Source organism: Oncorhynchus tshawytscha, linkage group LG11, assembly GCF_018296145.1.
Source record: "Oncorhynchus tshawytscha isolate Ot180627B linkage group LG11, Otsh_v2.0, whole genome shotgun sequence".
NCBI lineage: Eukaryota > Metazoa > Chordata > Actinopteri > Salmoniformes > Salmonidae > Oncorhynchus > Oncorhynchus tshawytscha.
In genome coordinates this window covers 6,587,692-6,601,665 of record NC_056439.1, presented here as the reverse complement: position 1 = coordinate 6,601,665, position 13,974 = coordinate 6,587,692, and the positions used below count along the sequence as shown (strand labels likewise).

General features: G+C 44.3%; 2 protein-coding genes across 4 annotated transcripts in view; both read left to right on the top strand.

The window, feature by feature from the left end:
- LOC112261341 (zinc finger protein 184-like) overlaps positions 1–13,974 on the top strand; it is a 307,911-nt gene that overhangs the window by 38,257 nt on the left and 255,680 nt on the right. The window lies entirely within an intron of this gene.
- On the top strand, positions 7,637–9,581 carry LOC121847796 (zinc finger protein 157-like). The gene is made up of 2 exons (XM_042330557.1): positions 7,637–7,687; positions 7,892–9,581. Exons 1-2 carry the CDS (start codon positions 7,679–7,681, stop codon positions 9,188–9,190), a joined length of 1,308 nt encoding a protein of 435 aa, XP_042186491.1. The 5' UTR covers positions 7,637–7,678; the 3' UTR covers positions 9,191–9,581.

Sequence of the window (13,974 nt, the reverse complement as noted above, 5' to 3'; positions counted from 1 at the left end):
ATAATCAGTGGTTGTAGAGGGTGCAACAGGTCAACACCTCGGGAGTAAATGTCAGTTGGCTTTTCAGGTGAATGTATGAGGAAGTCGTTATAAAATAATTGACTCCACGTTTCTATGGTGGGATTTTGGCTATACGCTACGGTAAAACATGCCTCATAATATGAAGTAAAACGTCCAGGTTTCAAACAATTAAGGAACAGGAAAAATATAGCGACGCTAATGATAGGCCTAACTGTCTTCTCGTAGATGGAAAGGCATTCCAGAAAACCTTCTCAATCAAATGTTAACTAGCTACAAAGTTGCCTATGTCTACCTGGCAGAATATGATTATTTGCTTCAATCCAGTGGCCATTTGTTTTGCAAACTCATCTCACGTGCTACAGAAACACCACTAACCAAACAGTGCTAGGTGCCTGTGCGTTTTCAATTAAAGGCTAACTACACTCAGAAACCAACATTTCGTAGATTTTTCCCAGACCTCAAAAGTGGTCCCCTGATGTGGTTTAAGCATTGTTATGGACTTAGAACATCCAATGTTGTTTTTCTATTAAAAAAGTGTGTCCACTTTCCCTCTCCTCGATTACCTTTGACCTTTTTCAAAAGGAGGCCAGAGAGGACTGAGGAGGCTTCGGAGTCATAACACAGACATGGAAGAATGGGAAGAAATGCACAAGGCTCAAATCTCCATCTTCTGAATATATACCTAGTAATGGTGTTAAAGAGTACAGATCAACTACTCAGTGTGAGAGCATGTCTACTGTTACAACAAGTAACCATGGAGGGAGTGACAGAGTTTGGAAGTGAGCCTGACCAGGATAAAGTACCTGCGGTGACCGGTGTGATTGAGACTTCCAACGTTATCCCTGAGAATCCTATCAGAGATTATTTTTTTGATCGTTAGAAGTGAGGATTTTTGAAAAAGTGGATCCCTGCTTTTTGGCTGACCTATATGTTGTTTCAAGCTGGGTAAAAGACAAACTGGGAACTGTTACATCTGTAAAAATTTTCGAGGAGGGGAAGGGTTTAGATTTTTTGTGCATTCTCTGCCCAGAGACAACAGATGCTCCATATCCCACGCCTCGGTGATTGACCTGTGTTATGCCTTGCTCTCCAGAGCAGGATGCCGCATAGGGTAGTGTAGAAGTGGATCAAATGATATTCCTGGAGTTTGTGACGCGTGCCGTCATCCTTCGCCCAGAGGCAGCTGGAACTCCACGTCATGTGCCTCGCGGTTTTAAGTGTAGAGGTGGATCAAATGACACAAACCGGTGCGCCGTTCAAAGGCACTCAGATATTGTGTCTTGCCCATTTACCTTCTGAATGGCACACATACACAATCCATGGCACAATTGTCTAAAGGCTTAAAAATCATTCTTTAACCTGTCTTCTCCCCTTCATCTACACTGATTAAAGTGGATTTAACAAGTGACATCAATAAAGGATCATAGACTGACCAGGTGAATCCAGGTGAAATCGATCTCATGGAAAGAGCAGATGTCTTTAATGTTGTGTACACTCAGTGCATGTGTAGGGTTGGATTTTTTATTTTTTTTCCCTTCCCCACTTTTTTTTGATTACGTGCAACTCACATTCTGACCTGTAAGATGCAGCAATATGCAGCACAGTGTCTATTCCCCCTATCCCTGCTTTGTTGGTTGAAATGGGGGTGGTTTTGTTGAGGCTTTCGACGAGCTAAGCTGGCCATGCTCTATGGGATGAAAGTATGGGGGCATGACTCAACTCACCCCGCAAGGTGTCTGTTGGGAGAGACATGGGAATGGGGAGGTGAGGGAACTGGAGTAAGAAGAGGAAGAGGGAGGCCAAGCTATGTGACTCCTGTCTGCTGGCCGTGTGTTCCTCGGTGGCTGTTGCCAGAGCCTGATGTTGACATGACCATTCTCTGTGAAATAAGGGCCGAGGACTGCGGAAAGCCTTCTGTGATGGTTGAGGCGCATCTGTGGCCGTTGTGTGGTCCCTAATTGCAGATTTTCACAGATGGGTCAAGGGACCCAGACAGTGGGAGAACAGGGTTTGGGATACGTATTCCCCAGTTTCAGATACACCAGGGTAGGCGGCTGTCTGATGGAGCTTCAGTTTTCTCTGCTAAAATGCTAGCACTGGTGTGGGTATTGTGATGGGTAGAAGAGGTGGAGCCTAAAGGGGTAATTGTGTGTTCAGACTCTGCGACTAGCCTGGTCAGGCTGAGAGAAGGTTAGTCAAAGGCACGCCCAGACCTGATAACAGCTGTTGATGGCACTTTATAGGGTGGGGAAGAAAGAGTGTAAAGTAGGTTTTCAGTGGGCCCCAGCTCATATTGGGATAGGGAGAAATGAGTCAGCAGATGAGGTGGCTCTGAAGAGGGACGTAGATGTGGTGGTCCTATTAGGGGGGATGGAATGTAGGTGCATCATAGCAGAAGGGTTGACCCAGGAGTGGCAATGTGAGTGGGAGAGAGGAGTGGGGAAAGCAGTGTTTCTCTATCCAGAATTCTGAGAGGAAGGTCAGTAGGTATCTGGGGAGTGAAAGGCAGGATGGGTGCTGTTGACAAGACTGCGGTTGTTTTTTTTCTCTATTCCACCGGCCTGCACCTACAGGTGCGAGGCTATTAGTTGTTTAAAATGTGTAATCACACTCCGACCTGAGAAAGGCAGCAATGTAGCGTGTAGTCTGCCTGAGAAACTCACACAAAGGTGAAACTGAGAAGACACTGTCTGTCATTTTGAGTTTTGAAGCGGAGTCTTTACCAGAAAAAGTAACGTTAGGATATGCCAGTTATCCTGTGAGAGCTTTTTAGCCAAATCCACTAAGGATGTTTTAGATCCCAAGCTTATGGCGATGTTACAGCAGTGTGTAGGAAGAAGAGTCCGAGATGTGAGAAGTGTGCAGGAGGGTATGGAACTGTGTGGTATCAGTTGAAAAATAAACTCTGTCAATTGTGGGGGTGCCCATGTTGCTGGGGATTAGAAGTGCCTGGTGCGAGAAAGACAGGTTTTATGCTGAATCAGTAAAGAGAGTAGAGGATGATGTTAACGTTAACGCTCACTGCCTACTCGCTCTCAAAAACACTAGGCGGCATTCAGTCTTCTCCCAACTACAATCCTGCTGATGCTGTGTTTTAACATTTAGAAACCTTAAAAATCATCGCTTGTGATGTGGCTTTCGAAAAGTATGGCCCTCATCTTTCACAAGCAAGAAAGAATCTAAAATAAGAAAAATACATTTACTGTAGCATTTGTTTTACACACAGATCCATACATGCTAGATAGCTAATGAGCACAGGTTGTCTTCAGTAAACAAGCACTGTAACATTGAGATACGGCCGTGTGGGAACACTAACCCTATCATGGTGTGTATCAATTGAACCTTTAGTTTAAACGTTTTATTCTCGCTGATAAGGTACATATGCTTCCAAAACCGTACCGAAAGTGACGCGTGTTTATGTTACGTTGTTGCCTTAGCTAGCTCTCCCAATCAACACCTGTGATTGCTTTATGCCTCGCTTTTATGTCTCTCTCAAATGTCAACATGCCTTGCACACTGTTGTTTAGGATAGTTATTTTCTTAGTTTACTGTGGAGCCCCTAGTCCCACTCAACATACCTCAGATACCTCCTTTGTCCCACCTCCCACACATGTGATGACCTCACCCAGCATAATTAGCCCGTCCAGAGATGCAACCTTTCTTATCATCACTCGGTGCCTGGGTTTACCTCCACTGTACCCGCACCCCACCATACCAGTCTGTACATTATGCCCTGAATCTATTCTACCACGCCCAGAAATCTGCTCCTTTTATTCTCTGACCTCATCCCATCAGTCAAGGGTGCCTGGTCGTTCTTTAAAAAGTAATTTCCTCACCATCTTATTAAATAAGCATGCCCCTTTCAAAAAATATAGAACAAAGAACAGATATAGCCCTTGGTTCACTCCAGACCTGACTGCCCTTGACCAGCACAAAAACATCCTGTGGCGGACTGCACTAGCATCAAATAGACCCCCGAGATATGCAACATTTCAGGGAAATCAGGAACCAATACACGCAGTCAGTCAGGAAAGCAAAGGCTAGCTTTTTCAAACAGAAATTTGCATCCTGTAGCTCTAACTACAAAAAGTTTTGGTACACTGTAAAGTCCATGGAGAATAAGAGAACCTCCTACCAGCTGCCCACTGCACTGAGGCTAGGTAACACTGTCACCACCAATAAATCCACAATAATTGAGAATTTCAATAAGCATTTTTCTATGGGTGGCCATGCTTTCCTCCTGGCTACCACAACCCCGGCCAACAGCTCCGCACCCCAAGCCTCCCCAGCTTCTTCTTCACCCAAATCCAGAAATCAGATGTTCTGAAAGAGCTGCAAAACCTGGACCCGTACAAATCAGCTGGGCTAGATCATCTGGACCCTCTCTTTCTAAAATTATCCACCGCCATTGTTGCAACCCCTATTACCAGTCTGTTCAACCTCTCTTTCGTATCGTCCGAGATCCCTAAAGATTGGAAAGCTGCCGCGGTCATCCCCCTCTTCAAAGGGGGTGACACTCTAGACCCAAACTGTTATAGACCTATATCTATCCTGCCCTGACTTTCTAAAGTCTTCGAAAGCTAAGTTAATAAACAGATCACTGACCATTTTCCCACCGTACCTTCACCACTGTGCAATCCGGCTTCCGAGCTGGTCACGGATGCACCTCAGCCACGCTCAAGGTACTAAACAATATCATAACCGCCATCGATAAAAGACAGTACTGTGCAGCCGTCTTCATCAACCTGGCCAAGGCTTTCGACTCTGTCAATCACCATATCCTTATCGGCAGACTCAACACCCTTGGTTTCTCAAATGACTGCCTCGCCTGGTTCACCGACTACTTCTCAGACAAAGTTCAGTGTTTCAAATCGGAGGACCTGTTGTCCGGACCTCTGGCAGTCTCTATGGGGGTACTACAGTGTTCAATTCTCGGGCCGACTCCTATCTCTGTATATATCAATTATTTCGCTCTTGCTGCGGGTGATTCCATGATCCACCTCTACGTAGATGACACCATTCTGTATACATCTGGCCCTTCTTTGGACACCGTGTTAACTAAACTCCAAACGAGCTTCAATGCCATACAACACTCCTTCCAAGGCCTCCAACTGCTCTTAAACGCTAGTAAAAACAAATGCATGCTTTTCAACCGATCGCTGCCCACACCCGCCCGCCCGACTACTCTGGACGGTTCTGATTTAGAATGTGGACAACTACAAATACCTAGATGTCTGGCTAGACTGTAAACTATCCTTCCAGACTCATTAAAAATCTCCATTCCAAAATTATATCTAGAATCGGCTTCATATTTCACAACAAAGCCTCCTTCACTCACGCCGCCAAACATACCAATCATAAAACTGACTATCCTACCGAACCTCGACGTCATTTACAAAATAGCTTCCAATACTCTACTCAGCAAACTGGATGCAGTCTATCACAGTGCCATCTGTTTTGTCACCAAAGCCCCTTATACCACCCACCACTGCGACCTGTATGCTCTAGTCGGCTGGCCCTCGCTACATATTCGTCACCAGACCCACTGGCCCCAGGTCATCTATAAGTCTATGCTAGGTAAAGCTCCGCCTTATCTCAGCTCACTGGTCACAATAACACCACCCACCCGCAGCACGCGCTCCAGCAGGTATATCTCACTGGTCGTCCCCAAAGCCAACACCTCCTTTGGCCGCCTTTCCTTCCAATTCTCTGCTGCCAATGACTGGAACGAATTGAAAAAAAAAAAATTTTTTTTAAATTTAAAAAAATTAAAAAAAATCGCTGAAGCTGGAGAGTTATGTCCCTCAATAACTTTAAACATCAGCTATCTGAGCAGCTAACCGATCGCTGCAGCTGCACATAGCCCATTTGTAAATAGCTCATCCAATCTACCTACCTCATCCCCATATTGTTTTTATTTACTTTTCTGGTCTTTTGCACACCAGTATTTCTACTTGCACATCATCATCATCTATCACTCCAGTGTTCATTTGCTAAATTTGTAATTACTTCGCTACTATGGACTATTTATTGCCCTACCTCCTCACGCCATTTGCACACACTGTATATAGACGTTATTTTTTTTCCTATTGTGTTATTGACTGTACGCTTGTTTATTCCACGTGTAACTCTGTATTGTTGTTTGTGTCGCACTGCTTTTCTTTATCTTGGCCAGGTCGCAGTTGTAAATGAGAACTTGTTCTCAACTAGCTTACCTGGTTAAATAAAGGCGAAATAAAAATAAAAAGATTGGGCGTCTGGGATCTTCCCCATACAGAAGACACCTTCGTCCAATTACTTGTATGTGTAATGTCATGGAACTGAGAGTCATGATAAATGGCTAACTGCCTGCCAGACCAGTGAAAACAATTATGCTGGCTTGCGCAGTAATAAAGCAGATTTAAAAATATATATATGGATCTATTTGGGTCTGAAAGACCAGACCCAATTTGGATCTGATTCACCCTCATCTCTGAAATATTTTGGGTCGACCCACCTCGGATTCAAAACGGAATTGATTTTCAAAAAATGACGGGGTCCTGTAGGTGTCGGATGGGAATTTTACAGATCCAATTCGGTTCAGATCTCAATTTCGGGATTCGAGAAATGTGCAATTCACACTCCGAACTGTGAACGGCAGCAATACCGCAACACAGCGTCTAGTCCGTTAACACGAAGAAGTTAACGGAGGCGAACAGTGCCCAAGAGTAATTAACACGTTAGCCTTTTTATTGTTGTTATTTAAACGGTTATTAACACTCTGGAATTCAAAATGTGACTAATTTAACTGCAAAGTATCAAATACTTACCGGCTATAGTGTTTAATTCGCGTTGGAGACAGGACTTGGTTGATATATGTTATCTAGGTAACGCTAGTTGTCGAGCTGCTAACAATGGCTAACTCTAACTGTATGGTTTTTCACACTCAAATAGCCTCCATAATGGAGGTGTTAGCGAATGCAGCCGTGGCAGAGATCTGTAAACTCGTAGACGACGACTATGCAGTGTTTCGTTTAGAAATAACTCAAAGCCAGAAAGAAAACAGGGCATTACGGAGGAAACTGCTGGAAGTTAAGGTGGCACGGGAGCGCGCAGAGAGGACATTGCGGGAGCGCGTCGTCGCAGGTCGTCCCAGTAGTGTCAAGATCCTCGACCGATACAGAGGAATGGCAAGAGGTACATTTTTACAGAAGGCCAAGGCTGCCTGTCATTTATGTCTAGATTTGTTACCCAGACTTGGGTGGTCAGTTTTTAGATAGCTAATCAGAGGAATTATTGCACACTGTATGCATGTGAAAAGACACTATCATATTCTAACAAGATTCTTGATTTACTGCATTTCCTATTATTTACTCAATGTAAACAATATGATGCATGGAACATAATACATTGATCAATACATTGTATATCAGTAAGTTATGAGAAGTATTACCTTACATCCTTGCCAATTCTAGACAGTATCAAGTGTACAATGTACTGTTGAACATTGACAGTACCTAACCTAACCATCTCTTTTCCCCCAATCACTCTCTCAGGTGAAGGACATCTCACTGGAGGCCACAGGAGCTTTGTGAAGTCAGCGGGACGCAATACATGGAGAGATGACCAACCAATCACTGTTGGGGAGGGGAGTGGAACCTCAACCCAGCACGTTATCATGATAGAGGTTAGTGGAATAGGGATGCATTAAACATAATTGTGACTGTATATCAAATGTGGCCATTTATTTCAGAAAGGCTCCCCTCAGCTATTCACTTGAATACATGTACGTCCTCATTTATCTTCCATAGAGGAGCTTGTGAGGCTTCACTACGACATTGTTATCCAATTCAACTCATGTACCGGTAATAACCCTCTCTCTTCTTGTCAGTCTGCAGAGGCTGCAGGTCCTGGAGGATCATCTGCGGTCAAGCAGGAGAGGACTGAAGGAGAGGAGAACCCACAACAGAGCAGAGACATCGAGACTGGAACAGCGGCTGTACTAGTGCCCCCTGCAGCCACGGATCACCTATCCACTGCTGCGCCCCAGCCCAGGACGCGATGCAGCATGGTGGAGGTCAGTGGAACTCCGAACGCCGCCCTCAAGTCAGAGATGAACACAGAGACTTTAGTTGTAACACAGAGGCTTTTACACACAGGATCTGACCACAGGCCAGACCCAGAGAGTCTGGGGCTGGGGAGACTGGTCTGTCCACCTGCTACCGGATCAGAGTATTTACTTTACAGTAATCCAAGACCGAGGACTGTTCATTCCCATCGGGACTCAGGTGACACGTTAGAGACTGGCAATGATCCGTCTTGTTCTTACTCTACAGAGGTGGACCATGGCAACATGCCCTTGGATTTGGAGACACAGACTGATCTGTCTAGAGCGGACTGGAACCCCTACAGTAGTAGTGTATACTCTGAAGGGTGCCTAGATAAGAAAGGGGAGGTTATAGTGGTAGATGAAGTGACTGTGAAAGTGGAGGGCGACGCTCTTCTGGCATGGAATGTAGACGAGGCTCACTTAGGAGAAGGACACTCACATGGCAGAGATTTCTTAGATTACAGGGGAAGCTTAAAGACAAATCTAAATGTCCCGACTCACTCCCCTTTACACGCGTTCAGGGATCGCGACCCAGTGTCCACATCAATGGCACCTTCCGATTCACATGGCCGCGTCTTTTTCGATCAGGTATTGAACTCAAACGACATGGCCAGAGCTCAGGGAGGGGGAGCCACATCAGGCAATAGTAAAGAGAAACAGTTCCTCTGCATGTTCTGTAACAAAGGCTTCACCTGCCCTCAGAAGGTGGAGATCCACCAGAGGGTCCACACAGGAGTGAAACCCTTCAGCTGTACCCAGTGTCACATGCGCTTCGCCCTGGCTGGCAACCTGAAGAGACACCAGATGGTCCACACAGGGGAGAAACCCTTCAGCTGCCCCCAGTGTGAGAAGAGGTTCTCCCAGGCTGGTGACCTGAAGAGGCACCAGAGGGTCCACACAGGGGAGAAACCCTTCAGCTGTACCCAGTGTCACATGCGCTTCGCCTTGGCTGGCAACCTGAAGATGCACCTGAAGGTCCACACGGGAGAAAAGCCGTTTGCCTGTACACACTGCGGGAAGAGGTTCTCCGAGAGGAGCTACCTCAGTATACACCAGCAGAAAAAACATTCCACTCTATAACATAGAAAGTAACCATTCCACTCGATATCCTCTGACGTTTAGATGAAACCCTGCACAAAGACAAATAGATTGATATTGTTGTCAGCGGAAAATATCCACAGATTCATTTAGAATAACGAGTGTAACAGATTTCAGTGTTGAATATTGCATCCAGGCATTGTGTGATATACACGGAGTGTATGAAACATTAAGAACACCTTCCTAATATTGAGTCGTACCACCCCCTTTTGCCCTCAGCACAGACTCAATTCGTCAGGGACATGGACTTTACAAGATGTCAAAAGCATTTCCCAGGGATGCTGGCCCGTGTTGACTCCATTGCCTCCCACATTTGTGTCAAGTTCCTTTGTGGTGGACTATTCTTGATACACACGAGAAACTGTTGAGCTTGAAAAACCCAGCAGCGTTCCGGTTCTTGACACAAACCAGTGCCCCGACTACCATCCCCCGTTTTAAAGGCACTTAAATATTTTCTCTTGCCCAATAACCCTCTGAATGGTACACATACACAATCCCTGTCTCAATTGCCCCAAGGCTTAAAATTCCTTTAACCTGTCTCCTCCCCTTCATCGACATTGATTGAAGTGGATTTAACAAGTTACAACAATAAGGGATCATAGCTTTCAGCATATAGATAGATAGATAGATAGATAGATAGATAGATAAGCCTAAAAAGTCTGTTACATATTGTGTTTCTACTGTGTAGGCAGGCCAGTGGTCACCAATCGTTCGATCGACCTGTCAATCTCCAAGGCATTTCTAGTCGATCGCCAAACATTTCTATATAAAGCCTTGTGTTCCTATTTTTTTTTTTTAATTGGTCTCGGGCTGTTGGTGGTAGGTGCAGCCAATTCAGCTACCCTGCGTGCCGGGTAGTCAAACTGTTGCCATTTCATGTGTCTAAAGGTACAAACTCTGCCTTCCGGTGGGCCTGGAGAGGAAATCAAGTGCACTATGCTACCGCTGGCATATCAGAATGCTCAGATGACAGAGTCTGCAGTAACGTAGCAGGCATGAAAGAAAGCTATGACAAAATTGATACTGTGAGATTTCAAAACGTTTAAAACCATGACTAGAGAGAGACTGTCAACGAACACAGCAAAGAGCTGCTGTTTTTATGAGTGAGTTCATGTTTAAGTTCTTACTCAGAACTGTCAACACTTTGTATTTCACACTTTTATAAACCATACAATGCACGTTCTTCCTATTTCCACTCAGCGCTACAACAAGCAGTGCAGCAGTGATGAATGAGGAGGAAAGTGTCTCTATAAGCCTTTTTATTCTTAGTGGCTTGGGTCTTTTTTAATATCAAGGAATATTTAACTTTCTCTGTTCATAGCAGTAACAACATGAGTTTGTGCATGAGGCAGAAATAATGTAGTGCGACTCAAGTTTCGCCATCAGCTGGAAGACGGTGTCCCTTTATGGTCAGTGTCAGTGGAGGGGAGGAAAGGGAGAGCGGAGGGATGTTGAGAGACGGACCCTCAGTCTGCTGCTCTCTCCCTCCGCTGAGACTGACCATCAGATGCAGGCACCAGCAGCCCAGTAAAATAAAAAGCTAATTATTTAAATGTATGCTCACTCAGCTGTCCCTCACAAGTAATACAACAATGGATCTATTACCGGTGTGATCATATAGCCTACCTCAAATTTTGAAATATAAATACAGAAAATGTCCCAAACAACAATGCATTGGCAAGTAAATTCAAGCAAAGCCAGTATGCTGTGATAATGTATTGGGCCTATAGCTTACTGCACAAACCTCATTGCTACAGTACTGTTTTTAATTGGTTAATGTTGCATAGGCTTACATTTAAGTCATGTTATTTAAAAAATCAGAGCGGTAGATCTCGGCAATACATTTTGACTCAAACGGATCTTGACTCAGAATAGGTTGGCGACCACTGGTGTAGGCTATATGATGTTCACAAATGCCTATTTCATTACTTCCATTCACGTACTTTATTTTCCCCCAAAAAAACTCCCTAGTCCTTGCCGATGATAAGCATATCCATAACATGAAGCAGCCGCCACCATGCTTGAAAATATAAAGAGTGGCAATCAGTGACGTGTTGTTGGATTTGCCCCAAACTAAACGCTTTGTATTCAGGACAAAAAGTGAATTTCTTTGCCAATATTTTTGCAGCATTAATGAAGTGCCATGTTGCAAACAGGATGTATGTTTTGGAATATTTGTTTTTCTGTACAACAGAAGCTGTTCAAACCCAGACATCTTTTAGGGGAACACTTGTGACCTCTCTTTGGGTTAAGCCACAGAAGAAGAGTCGCCAGCAGTTAAAGCTTACATTTTCTTAGTTGGTAGACCTACTCTGTTTGGGCTGGAAAGGTATAGGCCCAACTTTTGAATGTACCATGCTCAGATTCCTAATGACGTCACAAATTAAATGATTTGCAAACGGACAGTTTTGCTGCAAACAAAACACACTGATTTGGCATTTTAGAAATATGGTAAGATGAACACATCAGTCCATTCTTAGCCTGTAATTTCGCAAATTTGTGTGGTGTAAAAGGACATAGAATTGCATGACATTTCAATTTCTCTGACCTGCAAATATGATGATAGATTCATGCAATGCTTTTACTATAAAAGGAGATCTTTCCACCCCTACTCTTGTTCACGGTGGTCTGCGAACACACAACCTTCTGGCCCACAGCCCTTTGCGCTATCAAAATTCCTGCATTGCCGTGTAATGCTTACAGGACGAAGAACAGTTTGTAAAACTGCATATCTAAGGCTCTGGTCTGTCCAAGAAGTGAGGGTAAATGGTAGCTTTGTTATCTGCTATCCACTTATTATTTTGGGTATAGTGGAGAGTCACTTTTTTTCTTTTCTTCAAGCGTTCAGGTAGGGTTTATGTCAAATATATTTTGCTGAAGGGAGGGCCATACATTTTCATTTCAGAGAGGTCCGATTTTGAATAATGTTCACTCCCTAAAGTTACTGACTGAAAACCGAGAAATAACTGCTAATTCTGTTTTTATACTAACTGGTTACCATGGTGAATAATCCAATAATTATTGGTAGGACACATGAAAGTAAACAGAGTTTACCGGAATCTCTACATCAAAAATACTGTCAGATAAATAAAATGTCCTTGTAGGTCTAATAGAAAAACACCACATAGCCTATATTGGCTCAGAACAGGGCAGCACAGCTGGCCCTTGGATGTACACAGAGAGCTAACATGAATAACATGCATGTCAATCTCTCCTGGCTGAAAGTGTATTAGAAATTGACTTCATCACTACTTGTATTTGTGAGAGGTATTGACATGTTGAATGCTGTCTGTTTGAACTACTGGCACACAGCTCAGACATCCATGCATACCCCACAAGACATGCCACCAGAGATCTCTAAACAGCCCCCAAGTCCAGAACAGATTATGGGAGGCACACAGTACTACATAGAGCCATGACTACATGGAACTCTATTCCACATAAAGTACGCAAGCAGTAAAATTAGATTTTTTTTTTAAAGAAAAAAAGATTAAAATACACCTTATGGAACAGCGGGGACCGTGAAGCAACACAAGCAGACATACACACACACACACAATAACGTACAGCGCATTCGGGAAAGTATTCAGACCCCTTGACTTTGTCCTCATTTTGTTACGTTAGCCTTATTCTAAAATGGATTAAATTATATTTCTCATCAACCTACACACAATACCCCATAATGACAAAGCGAAAAAAAGGTTTAGATATGTTTGCAAATGAATTTAAAAAATCACATTTACATAAGTATTCAGACCCTTTGCTATGTGATTCGAAATTGAGCTCAGGTGCATCCTATTTCCATTAATCATCCTTGATATGTTTCTACAACTTGATTGGCGTGTACCTGTGGCGCAGCGGTCTGAGGCACTGCCTCTCAGTGCTTGAGGCGTCACTACAGACACCCTGGTTCGAATCCAGGCTGTATCACAACCGGCCGTGATTGGGAGTCCCATAGGGTGGCGCACAATTGGCCCAGCGTAGTCCGGGTTTGGCCGTCATTGTAAATAAGAATTAGTTCTCAATGGACTTGCCTAGTTCAATAAAGGTTAAATAAAAAATAGAATCTATTGATTGGACATGATTTGGAAAGGCACACACCTGTCTGTATAAGGTCCCATAGTTGACAGTGCACGTCACAGCAAAAACCAAGCCATGAGGTCCAAGGAATTGTCTGTAGAGCTCCGAGACAGGATTTTGTCAAGGCACAGATCTGGGGAAGGGTACCAAAACATTTTTGCAGCATTGAAGGTCCCCAAGAATACAGTTGCCTCCATCATTCTTAAATGGAAGAAGTTTAGAACCACCAAGACTCTTCCCAGAGCTGGCCGCCTGGTTGAACTGAGCAATCGGCGGAGAAGGGCCTTGGTCAGGGATGTGACCAAGAATCCGATGGTCACTCTGACAGAGCTCCACAGTTCATCTGTGGAGATGGGAGAACCTTCCAGAAGGACAACCATCTCTCCAGCACTCCACCAATCAGTGGCCAAACGGAAGCCACTCTTCAGTAAAAGGCACATGACAGCCCTCTAGGAGTTTGCCAAAGGGCACATAAAGACTCTCAGACCATGAGAAACAAGATTCTCTAGTCTGATGAAACCAAGATTGAACTCTTTGGCCTGAATGCCAAGTGTCACGTCTGGAGGAGTCTGGCACCATCCCTACGGTGAAGCATGGTGGTGGCAGCAACATGCGGTGGGGATGTTTTTCAGCGGGACTGGGAAGACTAGTTAGGATCGATGGAAAGATGAATGGAGCGAAGTACA